Here is a 24,010-nt window from a genome sequence, read left to right on the forward strand (position 1 = left end):
TACTTTTACGATGGCTTTATTGCTCAGCAATAGATGCCAACAGCATCCTCACTTCAAACTCAAGAAGAATTTTAGTAGCAAAAAAATGAGGTTGGAGCTTTTTATTCTCTAAAATAATGGCAGATAAGAAGAATCTTAAGAGGCTCAATTTACTAAAAGCAAAAGATTAACTAGGGAAAGAATAGGACCACTTAAAAGAACAACAAGGTTTCTACGTGTGGAAGGACTGAGGATGGGTGAGGTCCTTAATGACTTGTCCTCAGCTGTATTTCGCAAGGATATCAAAAGTAAATATAATGCCTTGGAGTCTGTGTTTCAGAAGAGGAGGAGCTAGAGTTCTTAAAATGAATTATGGTAGATAAATCCCAAGGGGTTGATCAAGTATATCCAAGGACATTGTGGAAAGCTAGGTAAAAATTGTAGGAGCCTTGGCAGAGAGACTTGCATCATTGAGCACCGGTGGAGTGCCTGAAGACAGGAGGGTGGTTAAAATTGTGCCTTTATTTTTAAAAAGATTGTAAGATTAAGCCAGGGAACTACTTGCCAATGAGCTTGATGGTATTTGTGGTAAGTTACTGAAGGGGATACAGAGAGGCAAGATCTATATGAATTTGGAAAGATTGGGGATGGTCAGCATGAATAGGTGTTTGAACTGATCTTTCATGAACTTGATTGTTTTAAAGAGGTGACTTGGAAGATTGAAAGCACAATGGTAAATATTGTCTATATGGATTTTGGTGAAAGCATTTAATAAGATCCTGCATGGTTGCTGGACTGGAAGGTCAGATTGCATCAGATGCAGGGTAAGATGACCAAATGGATAAAGAATTGGCTTGATGGTAGGAGCCAGAGGGTGATAGTGGAGGGTGGTTACTCAGATTGAAGACCTTGATCAGTGGTGCACCACAGGGATCTGTGGTGGATTCACTGTTTGTTATCCAAGTTATTAATATAGATGACAGTGTAGTTTGTAAATTTCTGGATGATGCCAAAATTAATGGTATGGTAAACAATGAAATTGTCTAAGATTACAGAAACATCAGATGAATTGGAAAAGTGGACCAAGAAAAATGGAATTTAACTCCTTTAAGTGCAGGGTGTTCCACTTTGGTAGGTTAAACCGGACAGGATGTATGCAATTACAATGGTAGGTCCCTGGAGAGTGTTGTAAAACAAGGGGACCTGGGGATACAGGTACATTGTTCCATAAAAGTGGCGATGGAGGTCGACAGGGTGTTGAAGAAGGCCCTTGGCCTGTTTGCCTTCATTTGTCAAGGGATTTAGTAGAAGAGCAGCAATGTCCTATTATATACAGAACGTTCATGAGACTGGATGTGGAGCATTATTTGTGTCACCCAGCTACAGGAAAGATTTTGTTGGAAAAGTTAGAAATGTTTCAGTAGAATATTTCTGGGTTTTTCTCCGTGGGGGATCCTCAGGGGTGTGTAAAATCATGAGAGGCATGATCAGTCATTGGCTTTTTCCAAAGGCAGGGGATCTAAAGGTAGAAGGCATAGATTTTAAGTGTGATGGAAAATTTTTAAAAGGATTCTGAGAGGCACCTTCTGCGCACAGAGGGTGGTGGGTGTACATAACAAGCTACCAGAGGAAGTGGTATAAGCTGTGACAAATGCAACATTCCAATGTCATTTGGATGGGTTCATGAATAGGAAGAGTTTGGTGGGACATAGGCCAAATGCAGGCAGATGGGCTGGAGGGCCTGCTTCCATGCTGCAGAACTCTGACACTATTGCCAATACATTTATTTTCCTATTAATTAACCACCATTTCCATTTTGCATTTGAAAAATACCAAAGGCCTTCCTGTCTCTGCCACAAAAGGCTGTAGGTGTGGGTGTTATTGAAATATTTCTGAAATTGATGTTTATTTTTTTGCAAAGCTATTGCTGTATGTGAATTGAAAAGTACTAGCATAAAGGTGTAAAAATTCCAACTTGTAAAGACTGGGATATATATTTTTGTTAAACAGCAAAGTCTATAGAAGCTGGGATTGTAGTACATACACAAGTGCTGGAGAATCTCAGCAGGTTGTGCAACATCAATAGGACCAACGTTTTTGGCCAGAGCCCTTTGTTGAAGTATGAGCAAAAAGCAGGGAGGTCCCTTAATATAAATGTAGGGCTATGACAGGACGGAGAAAGGGGTAGGGGGAGGAGCACAGGCTAACAGTTAAGAGATCTTGGTGGATACAAGTGAGAGGGTAGAAAAGTAATCAGAAGTGATGGGGAGAGGGAGGTAGCTAGCTGAATAGAGAGGGGAAGTGGGGAGAGCTAGAGGTACGGAGTTGGAGGGAAAGAGAAACTCGGGAACGGTTTAACGGAACCTAGAGAAGTCTATGTTAATGTTGTCTGGTTGGTGCCCAGACAGAATATTAAGTGGTGGTGAAATAGAGAAAGGGGAGAATTCCAGAAATGGACCAAGTGAATTTGAGGTTGGGATGAAAATTTGCAGCAAAGTGGATAAAGTTGACAAGCTCATCATGGCTGCAGGAGGCAGCACCAATGTAGTTGTCAATGTTGCGGAAGAAGAGTTGAAAAGCTTTGCCTGTGCAACTTGTAGTATGGATTGCCAGACCAAATAGAGGACGTTGATGGAAACTTTTTTCATTTTTTGTTAAATCCCTCATCTGAGTCTCTCTTCCCCATCCTTCTGTCTCTTTTCTTCCAGCTCCCCACACCCTTCCCTCTCCATTTAGAGCTGTCCCCTCACCCCATCACTTATTGGCATTTTTTCTCTTTTACCCTCCTACCTATAACATCTTACCTGTTAGCCCATGCTCCTCCCTCCTCTCCTCTTAGATCAAGCCTAAAATGTTGGTTACCCTTTATTTCCCATAGATGATGCAATGACCTGCTGAGCTTCCAGCATTTCTGGGTATGGAATGTATGTTGATTTTTTGAGCTTTAACATTTAAGTCACTGAATGCAGAGAAACTTTCTGTAGGTTACTGGAAGCTAAACTGAACAATGGCTTTGCATTTCTTTCCTCTAGTGCTGGGATTGGATGTATTTCCCATCTGGGCTATGGTGCTCATCACCCTTGGTGGAGCACTGCTGTCTGCCCTTGTGGTGTGGCTGTTGGTATGCCCCTGGATGAAGAGGAAAATAGAAAGTAAGCTTCTGACATTAGAGCCATGAGCTGTGCTTTTGTATGAAAGGGAGATTGAACCCTAGTTGAGTTAGAACCAACTTTTCTGTCTTACAGGTAAACTGAATCACAAGGCACTCTCCAGAATATCAGACGAAAGCCTTGACAAAAGCCAAGATGAGGAAACACCAGTATTTAAAGAGCTGCCTGGTGCAAAAGTGGCAGATGAGTCCATGCAGCCTCTCACTAGTGGAGTCTCTGAGGCAGGTGGTGGTGCTTCTGATAGCCATTTCATCACTGGATCAACAGCAGTTTCAAATGGTGGGTCAAAGCCAGTAGCCTGCTAATCTCCAAGGGAACCAATTTTGTCTCTTAATATACCAGTAGAAACCCTTTGGATTTTCCTTCACGTTGTCAGCCAAAGCAACCTTGTGTCTTCTTTTAGCCTTCCTGGTTTCTTTCTTGACGTTTTCCTGGAGTGCCCCATTTGCTCCATATCACCTATACCTGTTATATATGTCTCTGTCATCCAAACCAGATCTCCAGTATCCCTTGAAAACTAAGGTTCCCTTACCTTCTAATCTTGGCTTTGATCCTGACAGGAACATACAAACTCTGTACTCTCAAAATGTCACCTTTTGAAAGTACTCCACTTACCTCGCACATCCTTGCCCAAAAACAACTTGTCTCAATCCATTCATTCTGGATCCTTTAGCTTTTCCTCAAAATTGGCCTTTCTCCAATTTAAAATCTTAACCTGAGGCCCAGACCTATGTGGAGAGTCTGCAGAGGAATACAGTTAAGCTGGATGAGTGGGCAAAGGTCTGGCAGATGGAGTACAATGTTAGTAAGTGTGAGGTTATCCACTTTGGCAAGAAAAATAAAAGAGCTGAATATTATTTAAAGGGTGAAAAACTACAGCATGCTGTTGTTCAGAGGGACTTGGGAGTGCTTGTGCATGAATCGCAAAAAGTTAGGTTGTATGTGCAACAGGTTATTAAGAAGGGAAATGGAATGTGGCCTTCATCGCTAGAGGAATTGAATTCAGGAGTAGGGAGGTAATGTTGCAACTGTATAAGGTACTGGTGAGACCGCACCTGGAGTACTGTGTCCAATTCTGGTCTCCATATTTGAGGAAGGATATACTGGCTTTGGAAGGTCCAGAGGAGGTTTACTAGGTTGATCCCTGGGATGAAGGGGTTGACTTATGAAAGATTAAATCGTCTAGGATTGTATTTGCTCAAGTTCAAAAGAATGAGAGGAGATCTTATAGAAACATATAGGATTATGAAGGGTATGGATAGGATAGATGTAGGAAGGTTTTTTGAGCTGGCCGGGGAAACTAAAACGAGAGGACACAGTCTCAAGATTCTGGGGAGTAGATTTAGGACAGAGATGAGGAAAAATAGTTTTTCCCAGAGAGTAGTGAATGTTTGGAATTCTCTACCCAGGGAAGTGGTTGAGGCTGCTTCATTGGACATATTTAAAATTCGGTTAGATAAATTTTTACATGATAGAGGAATTAGGGGATATGGGGAGAAGGCAGGTAGGTGGAGTTAGGTCATAAATTAGATCAGCCATGATCTTATTGAACGGCGGAGCAGGCTCGATGGGCCATTTTTGGCCTACTCCTGTTCCTACTTCCTATGTTTCTCCATAATTAACTTGCACTAATGGCATTATGATCACTGGACCCAAAACGTTCCCCTGCACATACTTCTGTCACCTGTCCTGTCTCGTTCCCTAATAGCGAATCCAGTATTGCACTCTCTCTATTTGGTACCTCTATATATTGATTTAGAAAACTTTTCTGAACACATTTGACAAACTCCAATGCATCCAGCTCTTTTACTATGTGGGAGTCCCAGTCAATAGGTGGAAAGTGAAAATCTTGTGTTTCCTGCGGCTGTCTCCTATCTCTCTACAGATTTGCTCCTCCAATTCTTGCTGACTATTAGGTAGTCTATAATACAACCCCATGAGTGTGGTCATACCTTTCCCGTTCCTCAGCTCCACCCATGTAACCTCAGTTGAAGAGGCATCTGGTCTGTCCCCTGAGCACAGCCATGATATTTTACCTGACAAGCAACGCCACTCCTCCCCCTTTCATCCCCTTCATTCTATCGTGTCTAAAGCAACGGAGGTCCAGAACATTGAAGTAGCCAGTCCTGTCCCTCCTGCAACCAAATTTCACTAATGGCCACAATGTCATAACTCCACATTCCAATCCACACTCTGAGCTCTTCTGCCTTTCCTTCAATACTCCTTGCATTGAAATAGATAAACCTGAGAACATTTCCACCATGATCAACCTGTAGATTTCTAATAGTGCATGCAATTTTAACATAATCTTTTCTCTCCTCCACTTCTCTATCTGCTCTGGCACTCTGGTTCCCCTCACCCTGCAAATCTAGTTTTAACCCACTGGAGCAGCATTAGCAAACCTTCCAATTCAGATACCATCTGTCCTATTGGAACAAGTCCCATCTTCCCTGGAAAAGACTCCAATGATCCAGAAACCTGAAGCCATCCCTCCTGCACTATGTCTTTAGCCATGTTTTAAGCTTCATTATCCTCCTATTTCTAATCTCACTAGCACGTGGCACAGGTAGGAATCCTGAGATCACTACCCTGGAGGTCCTTTCCTCAGCCAAGTGCCTAACTCCCTGAATTCTCCTTACAGGACCTCCTCACCCTTCCTATGCACATCATTGGTCCCAGATAGACAATGGCATCAGGCTGCTGTGAACTTGATCTGAGCCTCATTGAACTTCAACTCCTTTCTCCTATTTCACTTTCTTCCAGCACTTTAGATAGTAAAGATGAAAAATATTTTCTGAGTGAGGCACAGGGTGCATTAATGGTTATAGAGTTAAGTTACAATTCATTGTAGATGGGTCATCCCAGTCTCTCCCAACATCTGCAACCATGAAAAAGAGATTACCTTGCAATGTCAAATTTATTGTGGATCCAATATTTATTTACAGTAGTAATAACACCCTTTGCATTTATAATTTTTTTCTTGTCTTTAGTTATGCAAAATTCTTTATTAGGAATATTAGAGCATAATTCCCAAATATATGAACATTGTCAGATAAACCTGCTATCATCCCCTAGCTTGAAACTAAGATAATGTCCAAAAAAAAGAAACCAATCCCTGGAACTGGAACTTGACTATGTACATGCTAAACAGCATGCAAAAGATGATCCTACAGCCAACAGATCAGATAAAGGGGATACAAAAACTGCAGGTGGTGGAATTTCAAGCAAACAATGATTTGCTGCTGCTAGGGGTAGAAATAGTCAATATTTTGGGGCAGCTCTCTTTATCAAGACTAGATAAATAAATGTGACAGAATTGCAGAGCATTTATGAGTGGTGATGGACAAAATATTAAATCAAGAGAATTTTCTCATCCTCCACAATATGAGGACCCAGCATGCTAAAGGGCTAAAGACCAATTTATAGCATTTGAACCAGAGTCAAATAGGTGTCCATTGTGAATTCCATCTGAATTCCTCGCCAACATAGAAGCCAGGCTTCAGCCAATTTGATTCACTTCACGTGATACTGAGAAACATCTGAAACCACTGTATACTGCAGTCTGAGATTAGCTAATGTTGTGGCTGGAGTAGAAAGGCTTGTACTCCAGAACTAATTGAACATTTAACCAAGTTGTATCACTGCATTTAAAACCCAGGCATTTACCCAATAATGTGAAAAGTTGTGTGGGGTCATCCTGTTCACACATGACAGGACAAAACCAATTTGTCTAATTGCTGCCCAATAAATTCATCTTGGCTGTAATGGAAGGTGTAATCAACAGCACTGTCAAGTGGCCCTTGCTGACCATGTTGGTCCCATTTGCTGTATTTTTATCTGTCCATATTTCTTTTGAACATCATAATTATATTCACTTTTATAGCTTCTTCATCCCAGATCTCACTACCCACTGAATGGAAAAGTTGTACTTGGAGCCCCTCTTAAACCTCACCCCTTTCGCCTTAAACCTGTGTCCTCTATTTGACCTTTCCACCTTGGGGAAATGCCTTTGATCATCTCCATGCCTATTATAGTTTTCTTTTTGTACACTTCCATGAGGTAGCCCCTCAGCCTCCTATGCTCCAGCAAAACCAACCCAACTTTGTCCAAGTTAAAACACAATGCTGGAAAAACTCAGCAGGTCAAACATTACCCCTTATAGAGCAAAAATAAAAATACATAACTGAATGAGATAGTTGCGGCAGGGTCCATTCTGTCATTTAAGAGAAGGTTGGATGTGTACGTGGAGGAGAGGGGGTTGGAGGGCTATTGGCGGAGAGCGGGAGGTTTGAGCTAGTGGAGTTGTTCTAGTGAACCGGTGCGGACTTGAAAGGTCAACCTGGCCTGTTTCCGCTGCGTAAATGGTTATATGTGATGGGCTTGAGCCCTCCACGTTTGTCCAACCCTTTTTCGTAGCTAATGCTCTTCAATCCAGAATATAAGAAAAGATTTCAGATTGCACAAGGTTGTCAGCATGTTGAACAAATCTGATATATTCAGCGGATTACCTTAAACTGATCTTGACCCTGATAAATTGAGCTCTAGTTAATCAATTGAGCATTCTTTTTATTCAAAAAATAATTTCTCAATCCCTTTGAAGAATTTAATTTTAAAACTACAAGGATGAAATGACCTGGTTTATCCAAATGTAAAAACTACAGATACTGACAATCAGAAATAAAATTTGAGACTCCCTTAAGTACTCAACAGGTCAGATAGCATGTAGATAGATAAACTTTTAAGTTCAAGGCCAATGTCCTAAATACAGACTGCTTGGGATTGGGTCAGTCTGGATTTTTGGATTTTCTGGCAGTAGTTTCAAAATTCAAATTTAAGGAGGAATAAAGAAGAGCTGAACACGTAAATTTTGATAGTTTATTCATTAGCAATTACAGCATGATCATTAATCGAAATAAACAGTTTTAAATAAAATCAAGTCAACACTTGACAAAAATATAAACATTTTTCAAGACAAAATAATGTGTGTAATGCTTGAAATTGTTTAAAAATGAAAAGAGATACAATTTTAAAAAAAATTATTTCTGATAAGATTACCTGCATTAAGCATGGCTGCTTGTCGCCACTGTGTATGTGTGGCACATAGGCACGCACGCACCCCAAATCCCGCCAAATTTAAAAAGTTTGAGAGTCCGGATTCTCCGGTGGTCTGGATTCTGGCATCTGGATTTTTGAACCAGTAAACGCTGGTGAAGGAGATGATGACAAAAAAATGCTCATTGATATGAAGCAGTAATGCTTTTTTTTTACTCTCGCAGATGCTGTCTGATCTGCTTTCATATGTTTTATGTTTATAACCACTCTTTAGCTGCTACTGGCCAAAGCAGTTGTAAAGGAAACTGCTGTGTGGGAGGTGGAACTGGCCAGAATTCCAATGATTTTGTATCCCTTTCCTTCTGGCATAAACAAGGGAATTTCATGAGTTGGCTGGGTTGGCCCAGATACTGTCCAACATGCCGAAAAAGATGCATCAGCCCTGCTTTGGTTCACATCTTGATGATGCCAATTATGGTTTTAGAATTTTCTGGAAATACCCTTTCCTTTGATCGGGTATATTACGAACAATCGCCATGTATGCAATTGACCCTTCTGAGCAAAATTGAAGAACCTGTTTTGAGAGCTATCTTGAGATGGCAATTTGAGGAGGCATTGTTTCTTGATTAATTGAATCTCTATGCTGAGGGAAAATGTTAAAAGTCCCTTCTCAAACACTGGATACACAAATCTAAACTCCATTCCCACTTGCCATAACCTTTTTAAAAATTCCTGCTTTTCAAGAACTTATTTTTCTTTAAGTATGTGGTAATGGTTTGTAGCAGGCTTTCCACATTTGAATCACCTTTTTAATTCTACTGTTTTCCCTTTTATTTTGACTTGCTGTAAATAAGGACACTTTCATTATCATATCAAATTATTCTCTGTTTAGCAGGTTGATATTTCCCACTCTGATAAATTTCCTCTAAAATTTGTGATTCTGGTTCTTTTCTGGCAATATCTATTTATCATGTTTGTTTTTTGCCTTCCTGTTTTTTCTGAATCCTGTCATTCCTAACTGGTGAAGGGCATTAACTTACCACACCTCTGTTGTGACAGAGATGTCATCTCTCAGCTCTGATTAAGGATGCTGATACGGCATCACATTTTGATTATTGCAAAGATGGAGCCTCAACTACCTCAAGATGAGCTGGTGGGAGGGAAGGGGGTTTGTTGGGTTGTGATAGAATCTTTGAGGTGAAGATGCAAGTATCCCTCAAATTTCTGAACCCACAGATCTATAATTTAGAACTTGGCCTAATTCCACTCCTCTATCTTGAGTCTTATAATTTGTTGCATGGCTGAGTTTTCTGAATTTTTGGCCCCCTTGAACTTGTACCAGATTTGAAACTAAATGCTGTCTGTTAACCTGAAATCCATTTTTTTTAAACACAGGTAGAGCTGCATCCCTTACAAATGGCAACATAAAGTCTCCTTTTTCAAATGGTGCATTTAATTTTGAAGGGCACACAAGAAGTGACGGTCATGTGTACCACACGGTCCACAAAGACTCTGGACTATACAAAGATCTCCTACACAGAATGCATTTGGACAAGATTACCGATGATCGGGTACAACCAGAGAACTCCTACAGGCTTCTCCGCCGTAACAACAGCTACACATGCTATACAGCTGCTATCTGTGGCATGCCTGTCCAACCAGCCTTCAAGTCCTCTGATTTTGTGGGGGTAGAAGATGGTGAGAAACTTGTAGATGATGTGGCCTCCTACTCCAAGAAGCGACTTCGTTATGACAGCTACTCCAGTTACTGCAATGCAGTGGCAGAAGCGGAAATTGAGGCAGAGGAAGGAGGAGTGGAATTGAAACTGGCTAGTGAAATGACTGACCCCCTGCCACCGCCAGAGAATCTCGTGGATGAAGACGGAGAGGAGAAGGAGAAGCCTCAAGTCCATTTGCTGTTTCATTTCCTCCAGATCCTTACAGCTTGTTTTGGATCATTTGCACATGGCGGCAATGATGTTAGGTAAGTCCGCCTTAAACTGCTGGATAACATTTTGGCACTGAGGGTGGTGCGACTGTGGTGTGGGCTGCCAAAGGAAGTAATTGAGGCAAGTATGACAGCAACATTTATGAAAAAAATTTGGATGGATACGTGAATAGGATAGGTTTAGAAGATTGGGGGCCAAACACCGGCTAGTGTGAGTGGGACATTTTGGTCAGCATGGGCAAGTTGGGTTGAAGGCATGTTTCCATGTTGTATGATTCTATAATTCTTCAGCATAATTGTTTTGAAACTTGAGTGCTGACTTCAGTGAGTATTGCGTTGCAGAGTTGGTGGGATTCTAACATTTGCTACTTCTTTTCAAATAGCTACTTTTTGAGATTTTCTTCATCTTGGCTTTCTCAGTTCTTTTATCAATTTAAACTACAAAGAGGAATTAGATTGTCACAATGCTATTAAGCATTCTGTTCCATTTTAAAAGGGAGAAACTTTAAGAAATATAATTTTTTAAAAACAAAACTCTAATAATGTTGTTTAACTTAACTCATGTATTCACAGTTGTGGCAGGCTTGGTGCATACTTTTGGTATGCTCCCAGGCGTTACTTTCTGAGTTTAAAGTTTGGCACGATTTTAATAAAATCTCTGTTATTGATCATCTCGGTTCGTGAAGCTTCCGGATTGTGTTTTTCGTTTGCAAAGAGTTCAAAGTTTAACTTATTAGGATGACTCTGGCAAAGGACCACATAAACTTAACCATGTAGATTTGTTTTGCTGAAATAAACATTAGATCATGGACTGACTATGAAGACTGAGATAAAATGAACAGATTTTATAGTGACCACAAGTATAAGTTGTTTGGCTGTACGTCCTTTAATGCAGTTAGTAGCTCAATTTGGCCACTGAGCAATGTGGAATGTCAAAGGTTTGCTGAGGACCTTGGTATCTGCTAAAAAGATGGTATCTGATATACTCTTTAACTATTTTGACAAAAGTGTTTTATTCATCCCTATTGTTAGGACTCAATTCAGAAAGCATTATTCATATTTCAAATGATTATAGATAACTCCATACTGGAGCTTATTATATTTATGCTTCATGTGAACTTTCTAATCTTAATTACTTCTGCCATTTTCCCCAGGTTTTCTTTTCCCACATATACACTTGTGTTTTTTTTTTTGGAGTCTGAAATTTGAACATGGTGATAAACCACATACAAAAGTGAGAAGGGTACTCTGATACTGGATGAAAAATAAAGTATGGTCAAGTGAATTATGTTTGATCAGAACCGTGGTATTCCCGGTTGTCTGCCTGAGAGGAAAGGCCAGGCCTTAGTTTGATGAGCAAAGCAGCCCCTCTGGCAGTGCAGCAATCCTACGTTATTGCACTTTGTCTTTTACATTTGGTAAAGGCACTGATTGGTCAGATGACAATTACGATGAAAATACAGCCTGGTAGTTTCTGCAGTCTTTGTTTCTTTGGAAATTTCTTTTCTTCATCTAAACTATACACAAAACTTATCAGTTCTGAGATTGCCACACAGATAATGACTTCAATCCCTTTGTGTTCCATCCCACTCCTGTCCTGAAAATACAGTTCTTTGTTTGTGAACCCACATTTTGACCTACACATGTCCTTCTGCCTGACTTGTCAAGCCATCCAAGCTATTCCCTTTTGCCTTTGTCAGTGCATATCCCTCTAAACATTTCCTCTCCATTTATCTAAATGTCCTTTGAACATTACAATTATCCTTATCTCTACCTCTGTGAGTTTGTTCCATTTACTCACCAAACTCAGTGTGAAGAAGGGGTTCCTTGAAAATCTTTCCCTTCATACAATCCAATGTCCCCTACTTTTAGATTCCCCTATTCTGGGAGGAAATGCATGTGATTATTGACCTTATTTAAGGCCCTTGTAATTTTTTTTTGGAGCACCACATGGTCCCCACTTTCACTTCCTATGCTGGTGGGAGAAAACTCCAAGTCTATCTAGCCTCTTATAATTCTAACCAACCAATCCTGGTAAAATTCTGATGGATCTTTTCTCTGACCCTTCCCAGTTAATTCTATTTTTCCTATAGATGGATGACTAAAACTGAGCACAGTATTCCAAGCATGTTCTCACCAACTTGTAAAGCTGTAATATGGCATTCCTGCTTTTGTATTCAATGCCCTAAACTGACATGGGTGTGTGCCAAATGCTGCCTTCATCAGCCTGTCTACCCTAGGCAATGCTCCACAGGACCCTACCATTCATAATACAAGTCTTGCCCTGGTTTAGCTTGCCAGAGTGCAATACCTTACAGTTGTTCAAGTTGAATTCCATTTGTCATTCCTTGGCCCACTTTCCCAGTTCATCTAGCTCTTATTGTAATCTCAAATAACCTTCCTTGCTGACCACTGCAGCAGCAATGCTCAAGAGTTTATTTCAAGTCAACGGTGAAGGATGTTGTGCTTGGTTCTTAACTATTGAGAAATAAATGGGTGTGGGATTCTTTAAACTTGTTTCATTGATGGTCTCTTCTGTGGTCAAGAATTGAGTTTTGCACCATTAGATCATGATGAATGTTCCAGTGAAGAACTGAGGGATTGTGTTTTTTTAAAAAGTTCTTTATTTCTCAGGAGATTTAAACTAAGCTTCATCTGCCCCATGTTAGGTTAAAATATCCTGTAACAGTGTCTCAAAGCAGGGCACAGCGCCCTGACCCAAGTCTTGCCCTGACCTTGGTCCTGCCCTGAAAAATTTGTATATATATTTCTCTCATTGCTGTTTCTGAGAACCTGCAAAATAGTCCAAATTTTAAATCTCCTTGAGGTGCAAAGATGATGAATAAGTGTGCATTCTGTTTGTAATTAACCCTCTCTTTATCTAAGAAATATTTGTCTAGATTTGTACAGCATGGCATTAAAGAAGCCTCATGGCATTATAGAAGACTAGCTCCAGCCAACTTGTCCTGGAGGGGTAAGAGTATAAAAAGTAACAGACGACAACTAGTAGAGCTGTTTACTAATTATAACTCACTGGTCACTTTCGCCTCCCTGCTTGCACAAGAGCTCTTCAAGGTCATTGATGCCTAGCTGGCAATTTAAAAATAGTTTATTGCTGGCAGTACTTTAATACTGACTTTTATTGGTCACTTCCTGGGTAAATGCTTTTCTATTTCATCTGATTAGGAATGTGTAAAAGATTTATGAAAGTTCAGTTTCAAGCTTGTCTCCTCTTGTTCTGTACCCTCCTATTTTATTTTCCAGTTGCTCATCTGGCAGTTCTGTGAATATAGATCTTGTATTTCAGGTCCAAACAAATGTTTTGGGTGTGAAATTGCTTCGACACTTCTGCACAGGAACAAGCAATTCATAACAAAAATAAACTCTTTTCCATGCCTGTTCTGCCATTCATTACGATTATAGCTAATACTTTCACATCAACATGATTTTCCTGCAGTAACCCTATGTCCTGGTATATCCTTAATAGCTTAAAAAAAACTGTTTCTCAATACCAAATTCTATCCAACTACTTTATCATTTTCTACCTGAGCTACTTCCCATTCTATTTCTCCCCACCTTGTCACTGTGCAGCTTGTATTCATCAAACTACCTTTTCAATATAGTCCTATCAACCACTACATTGCATTGGCTTTTCATCATCATCATCTAACAAAAATTGTTTTTTTTTTCCTGATCTTCTATTGCTGATCTTGTATTTAAATCCCCTGGACTCTGTTACAACTCTCTTTTCACAACCACCTAACTGAACTCGTTCATCAGTAAGCCAAGAGAAAGGGACTACCAAAATATATATTCTCTTTTGGTAATTGTTTTGGTTTAATTAGATCTTGATGAATATTTCACGGTTCAACTATTTTGTAATGTGCATATGGTAGTTCTTGCAGAAACCGTAGGATATTCTTGACCCACTTGGCAACCTACATTACTAACTTCTTGAATTGAGGAGCTCTTTACTTTAAATTTATTACATACTCTGAAACCTGATTGGAGAGATAGAGAGCCACAGTCCAGACATTTGGGATATGATCCAGGCTGAAACTAGCTTTTGTGCTCTCACTCACTCTCTATCTCTTGCTTGCTCTCTTTCTTTCTTTCGCTTGCCCTGCACAACACTTTGGGATGTTCCATGGTTGTGAAAGTTGTTCCTTCATTGAATAGACCATAAGACGTAGAAGCAGAAATAGGCTTCTGCCCATAATCTTTGATACCCTGGCTGATCAAGAAATGATCAATCTCTGCTTGAAATATGCCCAGTTACTTGGCCTCCAGAACCACCTGTAGAAACAAATTCCACAAGTTCACCACCAGCTGGCTGAAGAAATTTATCCACATCTCTGTTCGAATTGGACAAATTTTAATCTTGAAGTTGTGCTCTCTTGTCCAGGACTCTCCCACCATGGGAACCCACCATTCTACATCATCTCTGTCCATGCTTTTCAACATTCAAAATCTTTCGATGAGATCATCCCATCACTTTCCTAATTTCTGCAAGCAAGGCCAAGAGCTTTCAAACATTCCTGATATCATAACCCTTTGAACCACCTGTAGAAACAAATTCCACAAGTTCACCACCAGCTGGCTGAAGAAATTTATCCACATCTCTGTTCGAATTGGACAAATTTTAATCTTGAAGTTGTGCTCTCTTGTCCAGGACTCTCCCACCATGGGAACCCACCATTCTACATCATCTCTGTCCATGCTTTTCAACATTCAAAATCTTTCGATGAGATCATCCCATCACTTTCCTAATTTCTGCAAGCAAGGCCAAGAGCTTTCAAACATTCCTGATATCATAACCCTTTCAATCCCAGAGTCATCAGTAGGACGATAAGTATCTATCATCCCACTGCACTTGCTGACTCTTCACTTGCTGCACTAAAGCATAATTGTATGGCCTACATCTAGGTAAGCATACAATTGGTGGTTTGGCAACCCTGCTGCATCACCTGCTCTTGTAGGGTAATCTTTTAACGTTTTGCCCTCTGCTCAGCTACAATGCATCAAGTGAAATAAGAATCAGGCTGTTGTTCTTCCAGATGGTTCATTCTTACTCCCACATGGCCTAAATCAGTGGTGCATTGTATTCATTCATTCTCCGGCAGTAGGCGTTGCTGGCATATGATATCAAGTTGTGGTTATGTTATTTGTCTGGTACTCCAAAGATCAGGTCTGCCACTTGGAGCATTTTATGCTGCTTTTTAAAGTAAAATTATTTGAAAATTGCTGAAAATATGTAACGTGGCTATATAAACTAGGAATGCAATTTAGTTAGAATAAAAGAACTAGTTCTCCAATGATTAGTGGACAGACAACTGCCATTTTACCCTGTCTGGCCTATTTCTTGCCATCCGAAGTTGTCTATCACTGGAGACCAGAGGTTGACTGTAAAGAGCAGAGCTGCCTACTTCCTAAGAATTAATAAATGACACTACTCGTCAGATTTGCTATATGCTCTCACTTGTGTAATTGTTACCAGTTTCAAGTTGTTGAATGGTTTGGATGCTTTAAACAACTTTAGATATTTGAAATCATTATATCAAATGTCAAAGCTGTGTAAAGAGTTGAGAGATGATGTTCAATCATTGGTCAGTTTATACTGACTGAAGTATAGCATTCCTCTTCACTAAACCCCTGGATTAAGTTACTGATTCTGCAAACCTTCGTTCAAAGATTTCCAGGTTTTGATAACCTTGATTGAATAGACACTGTGTTTAAAATCTTCAAGTTATTGACCAAATGGATTTTTATTGCTGTGTTTAGAAAATTTTTTTAAACTTGCCAGCTCTCAATGTACAGGAGGGGTAGGGAGTCCAGCCTTGTCTTATACCCACCACATGAGCTAGTGTCTACAGCATTCCCACACAGTATGTGCAGTGCTCTCACTCACAGGGCTGATGTCTAGGTTTCTGTGGTTGAGAGTGGGAGAAGGAACTGCCTTGCCGCTGGTTCCAGCAGAACCACATCCTGGCCTGTTTTTGTAGCTGAGGAATTTGGTTAGGAAAATTAACTATTTTCATGTATTTAAGAAAACCTTGTGAAACTGGATCTTAAATATGGGAGGAAGGAATTGTACCCAGAACATGGCTGCACAGTTTGCTGATCAGTGGTATCAATGCTTTTAATGATTCTGAGCATGAGGACAGTTGCTTTAAGCATTCTCTTGATGGTCCACAAGTCCAGTTGGCTACTGTGAAACTGGATTGTTTGTTTAAACTGTTATATTGTGTTGCAGTTCTATCTCAGTTTTAAAAATAGCAATAATCTGAGTGAACTACTTTTATATTGCAATTTAAAAATATTAGTCACCTCCAACATGAGGTCCTACTCTGATTGTCCAGCCTCATCAATGAATAAGTACGAAATCTTGCTGGAAATGTTGATGTAACAGAATCTCCTGAGGCTCTCATTTTAATGCACAGAATTGGCTTTAAATGACACCGTGCAGGCTGAACTTGGTCAGATTTAAATTCTGAGGTTTTGTATATCAATTTATTCTTTTGTTTGAACACTGAAATAGGTATAATTTGTACTTTAATTCTGGATGTCAGAATTTAAAACAAAAAATGCTGGGAATATACAGCAGGTCAGGCGTATTGAATGAAGTGTTTTCTTGTATAATACTTCACATTTGAGAATATGTCCAACAGTTCTGGATTAATTTAAATAATCTGGAGAATGAAACATTGGATTCTCAAAACTACTGTGTAGAATTTCAAGAGTTGCTTTACTTCCATTTTTTTATGTTGTTGGTGGACATGGAGCATGATAACGTTGACTTGTGTGAAACTCCCAAATGTGCAGGAAAAGCATTCCCCAATCTCACCTCGTTTGCTTCTATGAGTCTTCAGTCCATAACATTAGCCATTCACTGCCCTCAGAAGAAAACCAGCAAACCACTGAGTTTAGGGTGAGGCAATAAATTGAGACCTTTTACAACAAATTCAAAGCCATAGTTTCATACTCCTGATATGTTGCAAAGTAACTGCAATTGTGCTTGAAATTACTCTGTCCATAAAGATACATCATCTTAAAGAAATGTCCATATGTATGGATAAATGGTTGTATGGTCCAAGTGTTACAACCCAAGTTCTGCTGTTCTATCAGCTTCACAAGTTTTAAAAACAAAAACAAAATTGCTCTGCAGCATTTGTGGCAAAAGAAAGTTAACATTTGGGGTCAGAATAAAAATTTGTGATTTTAAAGGGGTGGGGGTGTTGCAATGTAGACAAAGGAGGGAAGATTTCAAGAGAACAAAGAAGTGCCCTTTGGAAAAAAGAAAATGGTCAAAGTGAAAATATGGTGGTGGGGCAGGTCAAGAATCAAAGAATTGAGTCCAAGTCGTGTAAACTGTTTCAGACAAGCAAATTTCCATTGTGTTTCATAATTGTTGTGAATTACTTGCTTTTAATGGCAAATCCAAACTAATGAACAAAATACAATCTGCTGGAGGCAATCAGTGAGGGTAGCTGCATCAGTTTGGGGGGGTGGAGGGGAGGAGTCAGGGTGAAAAGAATTGCCAATAGTCTTTTTCACAGGCAACTTGTCCCAGGAATTGATGGTCAATTTACTGTTTAAGCGTCCAGTGGAAAAGCGAATCAATCGGCACGCTAGAGTCAAATCACACGTGGGATTGACTGCCTCGACCCCTACTCACATCCCCTTGTCAGCTGAAGCCGGCTGGCCGATTTAATCCAGGGAGAAAAGGACCAGTCACGTGGGACATTTCCGGTTGAAAGTAGACTCTCCTATCCCCAGGGATGGCTTGTGGTTGATGTGAAAGCAGGTAGTGTCCCAGTTAAAAGTGGACCAGTGGGAAAAGCAAAATGGCTTATTTAACCAGGTCATTGAACAGCCAATTAACTGGGATTTCAGGTGGAAATCCTCACTGAGACTTGTGTGTTCCAAGTCCTGCACAGATAAACTGGGCTTCTAATGAGGAATGTAGCAACAAAACTGTTGTGATTGAGTTTCTTTTCATTTCAAATCTCAATCCCAGCCTTGTCATCAACCCCATGAACAAAGATTATTGCCTGGTGAACTGACTTCAAGATTGCAGAGGCTAGACACCTCCTTGCACCTACCCCAAGACCATGATTCAATCAATGGTCATTTGTGTTTCAACATTTTAGCTAATGAAAAGTTCTGCTAGTTGCTCCATGCACTTAACTGAATGTCCTCTTTCCCTCAACATGCTCTTCACAGCTTGCATTATTAATACTTTGATGAGTGCAAGGATAGGCCAAACTAAATGCTATTGTTATTAAATGCCCTGTTGTGAAAAATTCTGATGTAGTGATCTGTCCAAAAGCATTCCAAAAAGCATTACAAAAATGGTAGATGAATGTCTTTACACACTTCACAAAGTCCAATCAAATGAAAAACCAGACAAATTTTGCCGTGTTGATGTTTGAGGCATATAGATTGATTGGGGAAACAAGATGTCTTGAATAGTGGTCTTTTTATTTTCCTGGGGTAGACTGATAATTCATCCAGAGGGCTAAATGACAACTTTGCACTCTTTCAGTGCTGCACTGTAGTCTAAAAAACATTTTGGTGTCGTGTTGAAATATCAAGTGTCAGAATGGTGTATAATCCCAAAACATTCCAATTCACAAGCATGGGTTCTGGCACTCTGCTAACCTCGTACTCCAAATACGCTCCCAGGTAAATTGTGACTATGGCTGCTTTTCTTGTTCTGCGTGGCTATCTCACTCCTGTTTGATTAGAGAAGTGTGCCCTGATATAGATTTTTAATGGATTTCCAAAGCTTCTCACTGTGGGGCATTGATGGGGTTTCCAGTAACCAACTACTTCCCTCTGGACAATGATAGGTGCCTCAAAAAACAACCGCTATTCCTTGCTATGATCCAGATTGGCAGGATGAAGGAACAAACATATAGACCTACATTTCCAAGACGAACATTTTAAATATTTAAGTACATTGCACCATATTGGTCTGTTTCTCATTTATCTTGGGTTTGGCTGAGAGAATTGCAACCCTGACCTTGAAACAGATGTAGGTATTTGAATTATGAATAATTTGTATTCAAATAGGTATTTGAATAATTGAATTATGAACTGCTTCCATCTGTTGCCTTATTCTAGAATCTAGCCGCTAACATCTGGTCATCTTTTCGATGACTTTGCACCTCATGATTATTCCTTGTGATGGATCCTTGAAGAAGAGTATGTTGAGCAGATGTCCTTTCTCTTTTTTCAGGAAGCTTGTTGCTTTAGTTTGCAGATATCATCATCTGTAATATTTTGGTAAATATTATTACTGAATAATTAACTGTGTTGTCACCCTGGTTATTTTCAGGCCTTGGTCTGGCTCTGCCTTGACTAATGCCAGAGTGGTTGGAATTTCTTGGGCAACTTGGCTTTTTCCTGTGCTGGGGTCAGAGCAATAAGAATGCCTGGCTCTGCCAAGTAAGCCTTAACAAAGAGATTTGCTATGTTGTCTTTATAGATATATATATATATATATATATATATAAATTGTTTCAAAACTGTATTGTTTTAATATTTGGAATATTTTCTTTCAGTGGATTTATTCTGTTTCATATTCCTGTTAACCTGTTTCTGTTATTTTGTTTTAAGCAATGCAATTGGGCCTCTAGTTGCTCTCTGGCTGATCTATCGAGAAGGAGCTGTGCTGCAAAATGCATCCACACCAGTCTGGTTGCTGATGTATGGTGGCATGGGCATCTGTGCTGGTCTCTGGGTCTGGGGTAGGCGTGTCATTCAGACCCTGGGCAAAGATCTCACACCCATTACCCCATCTAGGTGAGTATGGCATCTGGCTCACTTGCACATTATATAATATTTAATGCTGCATGTTTAATACTGCATTAGGATGATTACATGAAAGAACCTTCCAGCACATTAATTTTATGAATCCTTCCAAAGATTCCCTTGTCCTTTTCAAGTGCATTTTTGATTTTCTCTTATATTTGTTTTTCTATCCCACTTGGTGCATCAAGTAGGCCACTTGAGTAACAGAGGCTGGTCGCCATGGCAAATTTATCTGTTGCTTCTGATGGAAATAGGTGCTTCAAGCAATGTACTATGATAAAGGTCCCCTGTGAGGCAGTTATGATTCAGGCTCCTAAAGTCTGGTGCAGGTTGGTAAATTTGATGTCTTTTGCCATGTAAAGGCACCTTGAATTTTCTACCTTACACTCGCATAGGAATGTCCTCAGCAGGCTGAAATATTCACCTTCACCTATCTTCCTGAAATAACAAACCACCAAAAGGAATGGCTTGCAGAAGCTGGCCCACCACTTCCTCTCAGATTTCAGATTTCTTGTCAGAGTACATACGTGACATCACGTACAACCCTGAGATTCCTTTTTCCTGCAGGCATGGCAGAATTACCACTACAGGCAGTCCCCGGGTTAAATACGAGTTCCATTAACTAGATCTATCTTTAACCCAAATTTGTATTTAAGTTGGACCCAGTATATATGGTCCTTTAGTGTCAGTTATTCAAATTTTTACATTGGTGTATATAGTATATATTTTACCTTTATATGCACATAAAGCACTTCCCAATACAATATCTCAAACATAAAAATGCAGTACATAATACAGTACTGTACATAATAAAAATGACTACATACAGTCATGAGATGATTAAAAGTTAACACGTGTAGGAGAAGATGATGGAGAGATGGCTGCAGTATAGGTGCATTCAATTTCAAATTCCAAATTTCATATCTGGCTCCTTTGCCCTCCCCACCCCCAGCTCTCTCACCTGTCAATTTTGTGGGGCTGAGTGGTGGTTATTTTGAGGGGCTGCGTGGCAGTACCGGAGGTGTCACAGTGGCGCACACTGCTTCCTCTTCTCCAGCCCTCCTCGCCCGCCTGCAGCTTTGCCCAGGCCATGTGTGGCGTAGTCTGACAGCGGATGCATGTCACCGGCCACCTGATGATCGACAGGGCAGCAAGGCAAAGGAAAGAGAACTCTGCTTGAACCGGAAGTAGACGTCATTCTCCTTCCTGCCGACTTGTCTGTTCATAGCTATGGCTTGTTCATAAATTGGATGTTCTCGACCTGGGGACTGCCTGTAATTGGTAGTGCAAAAAAATACAGTACATAGTGTTGACATGTAAACAAATAAAAGAACTGCAAACAGATAACAAATGTAAAGAAACTGCACTACAGAAAGAACAAAGTTAAATCAATAAAGTGCACAAGTAGGAGTCTTTGAGTCTCTGAGTTTGTTGTTGAGGAGTCTGATGGTGGAGGGGTAATAGCTGTTTCTGAACCTGGTGGTGCGAGTCTTGTGGCACCTATACCTCTTTCCCGATGGTAGCAGCAAGAAAAGAGTGTGTGCTGGGTGGTGTGGATCTTTGATGATTGCTGCTGCCCTCTGACGGCAGCATTCCCAGTAGATGTACTCCATATTGGGGAGGGTTTTGCCTGTGATGGCCTGGGCTGTGTCCACTACTTTTTTGAAGGCTTTTTTGCTCATACCAGACCACGATGAAGCCAGTCAGCACACTTTCCACCACACCTCTATAGAAATTTGTCGTACCAATCCTCTGCAAACTCCTGAGGAAGTAGAGGTACTGACATGCTTTCTTCATGATACCATTGTTGTGTTGTATCCAGGAAAGTTTCTCTGAGGTAGTGACTCCCAAAACCCTAAATCTCTCCACCTCTAATTCCCCCAATGCTCACTGGATTGTACATCTCTGACTTTCCTTTCCTGAAGTCAACAATCAGCACCATTGAGCCAAGTTTTCAATCTCCATCCTGTATGCCGACTCATCCCCTTTCTTTATGGAACCCACTACTGTGGTATTGTCAGCAAATTTGTAGATGGTGCTATTGTCGTACTGAGCTACACAGTTATAGATGTAAAGTGAGTAGAATGCGGTCGTTGGGGAATGGCAATAATTCCTGTTTGTTTCCAATTCATAAAAGGTAACTATTTTCAACTATCCAGTTTTGATCCCTAAAATGGTTGTGAATAATAGTTGTGCAATATTTTATCCAGATAGTTTCTTCCCGTCTCTCTTGTATCTTTGCCAAAAAAAATCTGAAGTTTCTCTTTATGTTCAATTTTGAGTATGACCTTTCTTGAATGCTGCAGTGTTTCTGCCGCGTGGCCATTTTGCTTGTGAAGCTGAGCTTGCAAATTGAATTGGATGTTCAGCTATTCTGGCTGAGTGTGAGATATCAAAGCATACCAAGTCTTCAGAGACATGGAGAGTTGGTGTTTGTGCTGGTTTGTTGAAATCTATAAAGCTGGTTTGTTCAAGAGTGGCTTGTGTTTCATTCATCACCTCCAGATAGAAAAGGAGCCATTATTCCTGTTACAAACCAAGCATTTTTTGGGGTTATTTTTACTTTTCACAGGCGCATCGTTCCCTATAAATGAGGTTTATCTGAACACTCGTACTTTTGCCTTCAGCAAAAGGTAAATGTTCATGATTGATCTCCATTAATTAAGGATAATGTAAAGTATCATGTGTTATGGAGCCATCAGAATACTCCAATATCAATTGACCACATTGATTCAAGAATTGTGTGTGCTGAGGATGGGGGATGGTAGTTTGGGGAGAAAATGACAGGAATAGTATCAGTCATATTGTGTGTATTAAATGTCATCCATTTTGTGCTGAGTTTGAATGTTCATGCTGCCAGCCCACAGTTACATGGAACTTCACATGCCTGAGCTAACTTTGAGCACACAGTGTATTTCATTGACCAATTCCAGCAATATTGCCAATAATAACCATATCAGCACAAATGTCAATGCATCATGTCTTGAATATTGATGCAATTATTTTTAAATATTTTTAAAACCACATTGGCTGCTGGGCACTTCAAAATGGTTGCCCTGGGTGTTTGCCTAAAGCTATGGTAAAACTCTTGCATGCTGCCCGAGGCTTCATAGTATTAATCTTGAGACTCGCTGGTACAACAAATGACTGTGAAGTATTGTTTTGTGCTTCCTGCAGCGGGTTCACTATTGAATTGGCTTCGGCGTTCACAGTTGTGGTTGCTTCCAATGTTGGACTTCCTATCAGTACCACACACTGCAAGGTATGCGTATGCCCTGTGACTGCATCTCAAGCAGTTCACTCTGTATTACACTCTGAGGCTTGCTCACATCAGCTCCTGGTGGCATGATTCATCCTGAAGCAGGGAGATGGAGAGGCAAACTAAGTACCATTCTATATTCTGTTTGCAAGGCCTGGTTACAAAGAACATTCTTTGTGGTAAAACAAGATGTAGGTCACCCAAAGGTACTACTATCGACAAGCTAACATCCTAACAAAACAAAACAAATTCCAACTTGAATGGTTCCCACATTTTTAAAGAGAATTTTGTATTGATAGAGCCTTTACAGCACCAAAAAACAAAGAGCAGTTTGTTAAAGAATTAGTAATCAGCTTGTGTTGAGTAAGTGTGCAAAATTGCAAGCTGAACATGAGGCAATTATTTTCAGCTTGATTATTTCTCTAATTTCAAAAAAAGTGCAATAACACAGACTATATTCTATTCAGAACTGAATGATTTCCTAAACATTTTTATGCCTGTGCAAAATCTTGTTCTGTGGAAGAAAGTGACACGAGATGGGTAAAACAAGATGATGTTTGGCTGCATTTGAATTTCCCAAAAGATGTTTTTGTCATTGAATGGCCTTAAGTTCTAGATTATTTGACAGTAACATTGCTATTTTGGCCCAGCAAGCTTTTCATGCCATTATGGACTGATTAACAGCACCCTCTTTGGAACAGAGTTGGTGTCTCCTGGAACCTCTTACCACTCGCACTCTGTTCCACTTTGCATGTTTCTGATGGGTTGTCTTTCACGTTCTTTTCT

At 40.1% G+C, this 24,010-nt stretch overlaps 1 protein-coding gene across 5 annotated transcripts in view; it reads left to right on the plus strand.

Moving 5' to 3' along the window:
• Positions 1-24,010, plus strand: part of slc20a2 (solute carrier family 20 member 2) — a 114,839-nt gene that overhangs the window by 86,053 nt on the left and 4,776 nt on the right. For 4 of the 5 annotated variants that reach the window (XM_069925666.1, XM_069925648.1, XM_069925658.1 and 1 more), the window contains exons 6-10: positions 3,012-3,131; positions 3,225-3,428; positions 9,597-10,185; positions 19,771-19,956; positions 23,143-23,227. In XM_069925666.1, the coding sequence (XP_069781767.1) occupies positions 3,012-3,131; positions 3,225-3,428; positions 9,597-10,185; positions 19,771-19,956; positions 23,143-23,227 (1,184 nt within the window). The remainder of the gene's footprint in view (positions 1-3,011; positions 3,132-3,224; positions 3,429-9,596; positions 10,186-19,770; positions 19,957-23,142; positions 23,228-24,010) is intronic. The other variant, XM_069925674.1, reaches the window with a different exon arrangement.

This window comes from Narcine bancroftii, chromosome 1 (genome assembly GCF_036971445.1).
Source record: "Narcine bancroftii isolate sNarBan1 chromosome 1, sNarBan1.hap1, whole genome shotgun sequence".
In the NCBI taxonomy this organism is placed as follows: domain Eukaryota; kingdom Metazoa; phylum Chordata; class Chondrichthyes; order Torpediniformes; family Narcinidae; genus Narcine; species Narcine bancroftii.